This window comes from Urocampus carinirostris, chromosome 12 (assembly GCF_059441175.1).
Source record: "Urocampus carinirostris isolate Australia breed hairy pipefish chromosome 12, RoL_Ucar_1.0, whole genome shotgun sequence".
Classification (NCBI taxonomy): domain Eukaryota; kingdom Metazoa; phylum Chordata; class Actinopteri; order Syngnathiformes; family Syngnathidae; genus Urocampus; species Urocampus carinirostris.
The window spans coordinates 28,975,417-28,987,830 of record NC_142360.1 but is presented as its reverse complement, the minus strand read 5'-3'; the positions used below and the strand labels follow the sequence as shown (position 1 = coordinate 28,987,830).

Genomic DNA, 12,414 nt, shown 5'->3' with positions numbered 1-12,414 from the left:
CAACAGAGATCTATGGGTCCCCAAAATTTAGTGTTATCGAGGTTGAAATTGTAAATCGGTGACAAATATATAATAAAAATCTATATATTCATTCAGTTTTAGTCCTCAAATTATGAATTCATTTTCTGCATCAAATTATTGTTGGTAATACACTGATTAAAGGGATAACCACAAACCTGTTTTTTTTTTCATTTTCTCTTTTTATACTTCCTTTTTTTCTTAACTTCTTTATACAACATAATAATTCGTAATATAATGCATCAAAGCAAGTGAGCCGTTTGAGAGCAGGCTCTCTTGAATGAGTTGAGCCGAAAAAGCCGGTTCTCTAAAAAGAGACGGACTTTTCACCACACACCTCGAGATCGGCGTGCAGACGAAAACTCGAACCGCGAGACCAAAACAACAATGGCGGATCTGCCTGACAAAAAGTTTGGAGTGCGGTAAATCTTTGTTTAAAAAAAATTTCACTGGGAAATAATGACAATTTTGTGTCAAAAAAGTTGCGTCCCGGGGACGCACGTTGATTTGAGACTATGCGTCCCCAGCAAAAACGATGCGTCTAGGACGCAGGGACGCGGGCAAATGAGAACAGTATATATATATATATATATATATATATATATATATATATATATATATATATATATATATATATATATATATTTGTTTGTTTGTTTACAGCTACACACCAGACAAAATTCAACGAAACTGCCAAACGCCTTCCAATTAAAAGCTAATTATTCAGCACATCTCATTTGACTCTGACGTTTGATTAATTTGATAACATTTACCAGCTTGGTGGCCTTGCAGGTAGGGTTGCTGGTTCGAGCCTCAGCCGGGTCATACCTAGATAGATGGATAGATACTTTATCATCCCCGTAGGGAAATTCACACTTTCAGCAGTATCCTTGTGTTGAAAATAAAACAATAATAAAGTAAAAGGAATATAATACATAAATACCAAATGTAATGTGTTGATATAGGCTATATAATATATATATAATTAATAATATATATATATATATATATATATATATATATATTATGGACTAAACTCTTTTTTTCTAGCGTCGCTTCGCATTAACTAAAATTGGAATGACACAGAAGATTTGCATGAGCCATTTTTTGTTTCCGAACCAGATATACTCATGAAATGTATAATATAATATCTGGCTCGTGAGCTATTGGTTCCAGGCTCCTTGTATATAGCTTAGCGCCACCAAAGTGTTATTGTGTAAGTCTTTGTGTGTCCAATAAATCGAATACCTTATTGTTGTTGTTGCCATGACATGTGATTGGTGTGTTTTAGGTGTATGTATATCTCAGGTGTTCCAGGGACCGGGAAGACTGCAACAGTGCATGAGGTCATTCGCTGTCTGCAGAATGCATCAAACAGTAATGAGATCCCATCCTTTAACTTCATCGAGATTAATGGTATGAAGATGACGGATCCTCATCAGGCTTATGTTCAGATCCTTGAGGTGATTGTTTTGTTTATTTGCATTCAGCCTTTTAAATCATGAATTTTATCTGAGGAATGTCAATATTGACTAAATAAGCTACATATAAAGATTGCTCAAAAAATGGGTCTCAAGTTATTCATCTCATTCTATGTCAAATGTTTTCTCAAATCGAGAGAGGCAATTTTTACCATTTTGACACATGAAAATTGAGTTTTGTAGCTGTAGAGGCAAAGGACATATCAAAGCGTAAACCCTCATGTTTTATTCAAAAACATTGGGTTTCTAATTTTTGTGATTGCTTAGTAAACAACAGTTGTACATTGGTAAGTTTCTTGAAATAGCTCGTTCTAAAAAACTTCTGAGGGGAACAGCTTTTTCTGAAAGGATGCGTTTCAAGCAGAACTCTAGCATTTGTGACACTTCCAATATTTAAACAATGCTTTCCAGAAACACAAAGGGTACTTTGCTCGCAAAGTAACATTTTATTGCAAGAACACCGAACTGATGCATGAACTTTAGGTCACTTTGGCAATCATTTTCATTTGGGTGACCAGGTTCCTGCGTACTTGCACTATAAGTCATCCCTCTTTGACCAGACAATGATGATTGGACTGTCATCTTTCTTAGAAAGGAATAAGCTCTGTTGGGGAGTTGTCTGCTTATTACTATCTGTCGATATCTCGCGACTCACCACACTGCCCCGACTCGCCATATGGGGCAGCCGACACACACTCATTCGCCAGATACAGGAAGCAACTTTAGGAAGTTGGGCTTCTTTAAAGTGTGGACAAAGATCTGATCAAAGTCACTCTTACTATCTAATGGGGATTTCTCGCACTGAAATTATTCCCAAAGGCTTGCTATTTACTGATGAGCAGTGGTCGACCCTGTATAATATTTATCTAAATAATACAAGAAAACATATTATTACGTTTCGGTATACTGGTAGTATGCTGCTGAAAACGTATTTACATGTAAAGTTTTTTGAGTGAATAAACTCATATAAAAAAGATGGACCACTTCCACAGTTCCCAGGTTAAATTTAACCAACTCTGTGGAGTTTATATGTCCAAGTGCCTCAGTAGGTTTTATCTGGGAACTCTTGTTTCCTTCCACATTTTTAAAATCATTCATGGCAGCTAGAGTGGGGAGTCAAACAAGAGGTGAACCGATTCCACTTTTTAGGCCAAACACCAAACTTAAGAAAACAAATATTGAGGCTAAACAGAAATATGGCTTGACAAAATGCTTGTTGGGTTCTGCAGCATGCAGGATCGTTGTGTTCATTTTCGGGTTAGTATTGAATTAAAATTGTTAACATGTTTTGTTTTTTTTAATATACAGAAACTAACTGGCAAGAAGGCTACAGCTGATCATGCAGCCTCCCTGCTAGAGAAGCGTTTCAGCAACCCTGCTCCAAGAAAGGAAACCATTGTTCTCTTGGTGGATGAAGTAAGATTATTTGATTGGTACTTAGATGCTTCCTAAGCTTAAAATATTATACAAACTCAAGGGGTCAATATTTTTGCAATACCTACTTTTCATTTTTCTTATTTGTTAGCTCAATATACAATGTTAAACACATTTGGGTTTTTTTCACGATTGTGTCTCGCATGCTGTTGATTCTTAAAAAATACATTTATTTTTTTTATCAACACCTTTGAAACCTGAAATATGGCAAAAGAATAGAATAGAATAGAATATACCTTTATTGTCATTGTTACAAAATGGGTTAACATATTGTGACAACGAAATTGGGCATGACACTCCAGTTTTACACATTCACAGTGAGGTATGAGCCAAGAAGATAAAGGAACAGAGAAGAAAAGGTTATAAAACAAGGGGGATAAGGCTATAGTTATAATTTACATGGTATTTACACAAGAAATGTCGGCATGTGGGATGTTACATACAGTGTTATCGTAATACCGTTGGTATCGTAAGGGTTGTGCAATATTGCATTTGGTGCAAAGTCATCATAGTGCAAAAAACATAGTCAGCATATGCATTGGTGCAAACATAGACATCATAGTGCAGAAAAAAGAAATGGTCAGACATTGTGCAAGGTGAGCAGTAAACGTAGTGCAGTCGACATGTGCAAGAACATAGACATGAGTACCATTTTATTGTATGAGGTAGTGTTGGCACGGGTTTTCAGTTTTTTGTGCGGTGTCTGTTTTGAGAGATCCCTTTGTTATCGCGGTTAATGGACACAAGAACCCCCTGCGAAACATGGAAATCTGCATAGAGTTTTTAGCTTAGCCGTAGCAGTAGGCTGGACATGCAGCCATGGTATTGCCTTCTCTCACAACTTCCGAACCCGGATAATAATCCACGGAGCATGCGCTGGTGATCACCATTGCTTTGCACTTTTCTGACTTTCCTCAGAGTTCCAATTTAATTGATGAATTTACTTTCAATGTAACAAGGCGCTAAAAGCTAGCGGTCACTATGCTCCACAGTTTTTTAGGGCAGCCACTTGTGCGCCCGCCCTTTGTTTGACTGACGGCATACAGCAGCCTATCGCAGCCAGGCACACAGTCATGCCTACCCAACACAAGCCGTGTGCTCAATGGACAAAACGCACGTTACGTTGATATCTATGCTAATAATTGTATGCGGCATTCATCAGGTTGCTTGGTGCTTTTGAATGGGTTGAAGATTAATATGTACTTTCCATTGGTAGCTGGACCTCCTGTGGACCCGGAAGCAAAACGTGATGTACAACCTTTTTGATTGGCCGAGCCGCCGTCATTCCCGCCTTGTGGTTCTGACCATTGCCAACACTATGGACCTTCCAGAGAGGATCATGATCAACAGAGTGGCCAGCAGACTGGTGAGAAATACAGACCAAATGGGGATTTTAAACCAAGGCTATCAAACCAACAGATTGTCTTGCCCGCGGGACAACATTCGGAGAGCAAGAGAAAATGAGCCGCAGTTTTTTTCTGTTTGTTTCTTTCTCTCTCATTCATAATTCTTTCTCCTTTGCTCTCTGTCTGACTCTCTTTCTCTCTGTCTCTCTCTTTCTCTCTGTCTGTCTCTCTGTCTGTTTTTTTGCTCCTACTCCGTCTTTCTTTTCTCCCGTTCTCTTTTCCTGTCCCTTCTTTCTGTTACTCTCTTCCACTTTCTTTCTATTTCTTCATCTGTATTTAACCCCCCCCACACTCACGCTTTATTTTCTCTTTCTCCATCTCCCTCTTTCTTCATCTCTTTTTCTCACTCTTTTTCTCAACCTTTCTTCTTGCATTTATCTATTTTTCTGTCTTCCTTGTTTTCTGTCCTTCTCCCTCTCTCTTGTTCTTTCTCTTTTCCCCTTATCTCTTTCTCTATTCTCTCTAACTTTTTCTCTCTTCTTCCTCTCACTCCATCTCATCGTCATTTATCTAACTCCTCTCTCTTACTCTCTTTTTCTCGTTCTCTTTCACCCTCTATTTCTTTCCCTCTCTTTTTCTCTCACTCACTATTTCTTTCCCTCTCTTTCTCTCTCACCCTATATTTCTTTTTTTCTCTTTCATTCCCCCCCTTTATTTTTTAGCCTCTTTCTCTTTAATCTACAAGTCTGATCCCAGCAAGGTTATTTTTTTCTACTATGTGGCCCCTGAGCTGAAATAAGTTGGCTCCCCTAATTTGACTGTGGTGACAACAAACAAGTTCAACATTCCTCAAGGCTACTGTAAGCAAAATCAGACAAGGGGTTGATTAAAAAAAAAAAATCCAGAGAATAGAGTCTAGCAATTTACCAAACAGGAGTAATATTAAATGTATGCAAGAATAAGTTGGGTTTATCTGAATGTTTCCATCTTTTAAAAAAGTATTTATCGATTTGTCTATTTTTCACTGCAGTTTTACCAGCCAAAAATGTTCCCTTTCTGCATTGTGAGAAAAAAAAATACAAAAGGCTTTTATGGACTAGTTGGACAGGTTAATAATGATGTATCAAAGTAGGTGGCAGGTTTGTATTCTCTTGTTATTTGATGTCTGCAAAAAAATATATCTCATCTCATCTCATTAGCCGTACCGCTTATCCCAAAAAAAATATATATATAAAAAATAAAAATGGCAGAAGTAGCTTCTATTAAAACAAAAAATAGCTTTTCTTTATCTTGTTTTTCATTTTCTTGTATTTTTCTTTTCGTCCCGCTTCCTCAGGCTATTTTTTTATTTAAAAAATGGTTGATTTCAGTACCATGACAGATAATACCATGAGTTACCCAAGTCGTGGGGTCCTTTCAGCTGCTTGCAATTCAACTTGTGTTTTGTGAGTTGAATAATTGTAAACTGTAATTGGGGCTGTCACAATTAGGTATTTCTGTAGACGATTAATTGCCACATAAGTAGTCGTGATTGACAAATATATTGTATTCCCCCCCTCTGCATAATATGCTACCATCATAATATGAGCGTAATATTACATATACTGTACAACTTAATAAAGAAGAGCAATTTAATGGTCAAGAAATCCTTATTAACATAACATTGTGTTCCCTTTACTAAAAGAACTGTACCATAGCAGGATTTTAGCCAGTTAGATCAAAACCTTTTGACGAAAAATGCACAGGTAAAAGTTAGATCTTACAGCCTAACCCGACCTGAAATTCGTGCTTTTTTTTTTTTTTTAATCCACCGCTGCTCTCTTACTTTAAAAAGAAAAAATACCATACAGGAGAATAAACTCCAGCTTATACCCCAAACTTGCTTATTTAGAACAATCAATCAGCAGCAGCGCGGCAATCAGCAAGTGGAATATCGGTTGATGTATTTTCTCCTTGTTTTGAGTGTCTAATAAACTTCAAAATGATCATAATGCATAACAAATGTTCAAATAACAACCATGATTGTAAAAACCTAAAAAAAAACGGTATGCATTAGAATTGTAGTAGCTCTTTGTATCATAAAATACATTTAGCTTTCTTTTCTTTTCTAGGGTTTAACTCGGATGTCATTCCAGCCTTATGGATTTAAGCAGTTGCAGCAGATTATCATGTGCCGCTTAAACAAAATAAAAGCCTTTGAGGAAGATGCTCTGCAGCTGGTGTCCAGAAAGGTAAGGACCAAATCTCGAGGGCTATGTTTGCATTTTGTTCATTTCATTTGAAGACTTCTATCTAGGTACCTTCTTCAGGGTTCGTACGGGTGTTTGAAATCCTGGAAAGTGCTTGACTTTGAATGTTGTGTTTTCAAGTTCAGGGAAATGCTTGAATTCTAGGTGAAATGCTTGAAAATGCTCAAAATTGTTGCCAGTTATGTTTCTTAGCATTCTGTCACGATAGGAGAAATGGAGAAAGAAAAATAGTGCGTGAAAATGACACTCCTGCTCTGTTTTTATACGTACAATATTTTCTTCTTTTGTCCTACATATTGAACTAAATTATTACCCCAACCTCTTTAGACCCCTTCCCGTGTTTTTAAACAAGTGTGACGTATTGAAGCTGTGTTTGCATTCTTGGAGCAGAATGGCAGAATTCATGTCATTTTATAGCAGTACATTGAAACAATAGCTCAAAATGGCACAAAGTATATGTGCTTGCACGTATTCTTAGAGATGATGGATAACAGTGGAACGGTGTGGCGGGTAAGTCAGTTGTTGTTTGCTGATGACACAGCGCTTGTGGCTGTTTCTGAGGAAAAATTGAGAAGGTTGCTAATGGAGCGCCCTCTTGCAATTTAGTGTAAAAATGTGAGTGATATACCCGTTAATAATGTGTCAATAATTATTCAGATAAGTTTCACCAGAGTATAAGTCCATGGTTTTTGCAGATCCTTAAAGTCTGAAAAGGCATTGAATTCATTATTCCCCCAAAATAAGGCCTTAATAGGCATTAATTAAAATCTCAAATTTTGGGAAGTGTAAATTAATATTTGTTTGGACTAAAGATATTTAGTAAAATTGATAAATTGTCTTTTAATAATTTACCGATTTACTATGAAGGCAATGTGCCGTGACAACAATAATGGAACGATCAAAACGGTGATGTGACTCATGTCGACCCACAATACACTTCGTGACTTTAAACCACAGGCGGCCCGCGGGCCAGATCAGGCCCGCTAAGGGATTGAATCCGGCCGCAAGAAAACAAAAAACAAGCTACAGGTTGAAATATGTCAATTTGATGTTGCCAAAGCCAGGTGCCTCGAACAAAGACACTGTATTTGTATTTCTCTCTTTCTTTCTTTCTTTTTCTTTCTCTTTTTCTCTTTCTCTCTCCCACCCTTTTTTCCCCTCTGTCATTTTCACTCTGTGTCTCTCTTTTTCTCTTTGTTGCTCTTTGTCTCTTTCTCTCTTCATACCCTTCGCGCTTTCTTTTCTCTTTTCTCTCCTTCTGTCTTTCTATTTCTTTTTGGATTTCTTTCGTCCTCTCCCTTTCTTTTTCCCCTCTCTCACGACTTTTTATCTTTTGTTTCTCTCGCTCTCTTTTTCTCTCTTTGTCCTGCCCTCTCTCCTTTTCCCTCCCTCTTCTCTTATTTATTTCTCTCTTTTTCTTTCTCTTTAATCTACTAGTCCGGCCCCCGACAGAATGTTTGTTCTATCGTGTGGCCCCCGAGTTAAAATGAGTTTGACACCCCTGCTTTAAACAGAGACGTTTACAAAAATTGAAATTTTAATGAGAAAATTGTATTTTGCCATGACTGTATTGTGTTCAAGAAATACGTGGGTTTTTTTTGTGTGTGTGTTTTCAATTGTGGGTTATTTTGTCGACTTGGTCTTAAATGTGATTTCAAAAGGCATTTTTAAAAAGTCTTGAATTTAACTATCCTTAAGCTATTGGGACCCTGAAGTCGTACCAACACCCAAATTATGATAAAAACTTATAAAACGGTACTCTGAGATACTCCAGTGTTGCAATGTTCCACAGGTGGCCGCTCTGTCTGGTGACGCTCGCAGATGTTTGGATATTTGTCGCAGAGCTATGGAGCTCTGCCAACAGTCTGCTGCCAACACGACACTGGTTGGAATAAATCATGTCATGGAAGCTCTGAATGAGATGTTTTCCTCCTCTTATATCGCTGCCATCAAGTAAGGTCCTCCTAGTCATGATTGTCCATTTTGATGATTGTAAGATGCCAAGACATCATGTCTGCTTTTCAGGTCTGTTTCAGTGCAGGAACAGCTCTTCATTCGCGCTGTCATTGCAGAGTTCCAGCGCTTGGGTTTGGAAGAAGCAACATTCCAGCAGGTATAAAAATGAATCATTATCAAATTTCTATATTTTTATATACGATGCCTTGCGAAAGTATTGCCCACCCCCACAAGAACTTTTTAAAATATTGCTGCGTTTCAGGCTTCAAACTTAGTGCTAAAAAAGCTCCAAATATTTTCATTTGAGACAATCTTGATAAGAAACCAAATGTATTCAACATTTTATTATAGTGCCAAGGAATAAAAAATGAAAAAGTAGGTGTTGAAGATATTGCCTCCTATACTTTTTTACCACTCTTTTGCTGCAATGACAGCCACAAGTCATTTTGGGTATGTCTGTATATGTTTTGCGCATCTTGAAACAGAACTATTTGCCCATTCTTTGCGCAAGTTCCTTAATGTTGGATGGTGATTGTTTGTGCACAGCATCTTTCCTCAATTGTCACAGTCCTGTTCCACAAACAGACTGAGGAGATCATTTCTTCCTCATGCCATGAGGCTCTTTAACTCCACCCGGGGGAGTAAAAGTCCACATTAAACCACACCCCCACATTGCTTATTACCCTATTTTTATTACAGTGTGTATTTTAGGTAGCACTATCTAAATACTCTATATCAACACGTTACATTGGGTATTTATGTATTATATTCCTTTTACTTTATTATTGTTTTATTTTCAACACAAGGATACTGCTGGAAGTGTGAATTTACCTACAGGGATGAATAAAGTATCTATCCATCTATCTCTATCTATCTATCAATCAATTGCTCAACAGGATTGAGGTCTGGACTTTGTCTTCACCTTTTTAACATCTTTTATATCGTTAGTTTCCAATTATTCCATTATAGATGTTGCTTTATGTATAGGGTTTTTGTCCTGTTTAAAAAAGAACCTGTGCCCCATTCTCAGGGCTGTTGCTGACTCCAACACATTCTCTGCCAGAAATACTCTGTATTTGGCTTCAACCATCTTCCCATCAAATCTAATATTCCTAGTCACTGCTAAAGAAAAGCAACCCCATAGTATGATGCTGCCACCACCATGTTTGACAGTGAGGATTATGTTTTTAGCGTGGTGTGCAGTCAGTCAAGCCCAAAAAGATTAATTTTGTTCTCATCAGACAAGAGCTCCTTGTTCCACATCTTATTCGTGTCTCCCATGTTGCTTCTTGCACACAAATTATGGTATTGTTTCAGAAAGGGCTTTCTTCTTGCTACTCTTTTATAAAGAGTATGACTAAGGGTTGTCTTATGCACCGATTGTCCCACATCAGCTGTGTATGCCTGCAAGTCATCCAATTTAATCTTGGGTTTCCATGTTGCTTCTCAGATTAGTTTTGTAAATTGTTTTGGCAGAAAGCTTAGAAGGGCGACCAAGTCTTGGTAGGTTTGCAGTGGTTTTATGCTGTCTTCATTTTGATACTATTGCTTACACTGTGCTCAGGGAGCTGTGTCAATGTTGTGAAATCTTCTCGTATGCCATTCCTGCTTTTGAACGTATCCTGAACCTGCCTGGTGTGTTATTTGGTTTTCATATCCTCTCTTCTGAGCCTGTCAGAGAGAAGGTCCATTCAAACCACAGGTGTCAAACAGGCGGCCCGCGGGCCAGATCAGGCCCACTAAGGGTATGAATCCGGCCCGCGAGACAACACAGAAGCGCAAGAGAAAAACGAGCTGCAGGTTGAAATATGTCACCATGATGTTGCCTAAGCCAGGTGCCTCTCACAAAGACACTGTACTTGTATTTCTTTCTCTCTCTTTTCCACCCATTTTCTCCCACTCTGTCTCTTTCACTCTCTGTGTCTTTTTCTTTTCCTTTGTTGCTCTTTGTTTCTTTCTCTCTCTGTGTCTTTTCAACTTCTTTTGCTCTAACTTCCTTTTTTCCTTTTCTCTCTTCCTACCCTTCGCGCTTTTTCTCTTTTCTCTCCTTCTGTCTTTCTATTTCACTTTGGATTTCTTTCTTCCTCTCCCTTTCTTTTTCCCCTCTCACAACTTTTTATCTTTTGTTTCTCACGCGCTATCCCTCTCTCACCTTTTCTTTCTTTGTCCTGCCCTCTCTCCTTTTCCCTCCCTCTTTCTCTTATTTCTTCATCTCTCTTTTTCTTTCTCTTTAATCTCCTATTCCGGCCCCCGACATAATGTTTGATCTCTCAAGTGGCCCCCGAGTTAAAATGAGTTTGACACCCCTGATTTAAACTAAGACTTAATGAGACATGGGCAATGGTCCCTGTGATGTTCCACGGGTCTGAGCAATCACACAAAGCCTGTGAGCATCTCCGAGAATAACGGTGAGCAACATCAATCCCTAATGTGACAACCAAATCAGTCGCAAACATGTCCAAAACTTGACATCAACCCTCGTTAATTTTTCAAATTTGAATGAAATAACTCATTTACTATTGGAAAAGTTGTACGGCCCACAAACGTCAGATGTTTTTTCAGTTGAGATTTACATTTTTTTTTTAAATTATCTTTTGTTACACAATACTAACATTTTTGTGATTTATTTACTGGTAGTCAGTTGCACAATCCCAAACTGTATTTCATCACACTTTTTCAGTGGAGGTACAAGGATAGCAATAAGATTGACTGATGTATTTAGAATTTATTTGAATGCAACACAAAACCGAAGAACCCTCCTCCCCCCAAAAAACGTCTTTTTTCTCTTTCAATGAACTTTTGACTTCAAAATACAGTCTAAAACACCGCTGAGGGAACCCATGTTGTTTTTACCTGCACAAATGGTCATTTTGGCTGAATATTCTACTGAATTCTCACTTTCAAGCCCTGATTTTTATCCGACGGATATCTTTTCTTGTGTGTGGAGAAGGTCTGAGCACGTAGCTTAGAGGGAACATCGCACACCTGTGTCATTATTAGTCATTTAGGTTGACATTGGATCATTCGGAAGTTACCAGGGAGCTTTCTGGATTTAGTTGGCGGAGCTGAGAGAACAGGGGGGCAATACATTTCCAATACCTACTTTTCAGTTTTTCATTGTAAGTATGAAATGTTGAAATCATTTGGTTCCAATTCACGAACGTGTCTCACATTTTGATTCTTACAAAATATTTTGTAGACTGAACTGCATTAACAGTTCCAACACTTGTACGCATTCTGCAGGTGTTTGTACAGCACCAGACTCTGTGTCGGCTGGAGGGTCTGCAGGCCATCAGTGTGTCGGAGGCTTTATCGGTCTGTCAACGCCTGGGGGCCAGTAGGTTGCTCTTGTTGGAGTCCAGTCGCTTGGGCATCCTGCAGCGTGTCCGACTTAATGTCAGCCAAGATGACGTTCACTTTGCACTCAAGTCCGATTAAAAAAGGGGGTTCCTTGCCTCCGGTTTCCTCAGAAGTGAAGGATTCAACTTTTAAATGAAAACATTTTTATTTTAAACTTTAGTAGCTGTTTACTTTCATAAATAAACATTTTTGACCCCACCTTAACTTATGATTGACTTGAGTATGTTATCCATTCATCTATCCATTATCTGTACCGCTTATCCTCAGTAGGGCCGCGGGGGTGCTGGAGCCCTTCCCAGCTATCTTCGGGCAGTTAGCAGGGGATACCCTGAACTGGTTGCCAGTCAAAGAGAGACAACTCACTCGCTCATTCACACCTAGGGACAATTCGGACCGGCCAATTCACCTGAAATGCATTTTTTTGTTTTTGGAATGTGGGAGGAAACAGGAGTGCCCGGACGAAACCCACGCATGCACGGGAAGAACATGCAAGCTCCACACAGGAGGTTCGATCTCATGACCTTAGAACTGTGCCGCACACGCACTAACCACTGTGCCGCCATGCTGTAG

General features: G+C 38.6%; 1 protein-coding gene across 1 annotated transcript in view; it reads left to right on the top strand.

Annotated features, from left to right (window-relative positions):
• orc1 (origin recognition complex, subunit 1) overlaps positions 1 to 12,048 on the top strand; it is a 30,553-nt gene extending 18,505 nt beyond the window's left edge. The window contains exons 10-16 of the mRNA XM_088350312.1: positions 1,310 to 1,481; positions 2,808 to 2,915; positions 4,150 to 4,299; positions 6,391 to 6,510; positions 8,321 to 8,481; positions 8,554 to 8,641; positions 11,728 to 12,048. Of these exons, the coding sequence (XP_088206438.1) occupies positions 1,310 to 1,481; positions 2,808 to 2,915; positions 4,150 to 4,299; positions 6,391 to 6,510; positions 8,321 to 8,481; positions 8,554 to 8,641; positions 11,728 to 11,922 (994 nt within the window). The 3' untranslated portion in view covers positions 11,923 to 12,048. The remainder of the gene's footprint in view (positions 1 to 1,309; positions 1,482 to 2,807; positions 2,916 to 4,149; positions 4,300 to 6,390; positions 6,511 to 8,320; positions 8,482 to 8,553; positions 8,642 to 11,727) is intronic.
• The last annotated feature ends 366 nt before the right edge of the window (positions 12,049 to 12,414 follow it).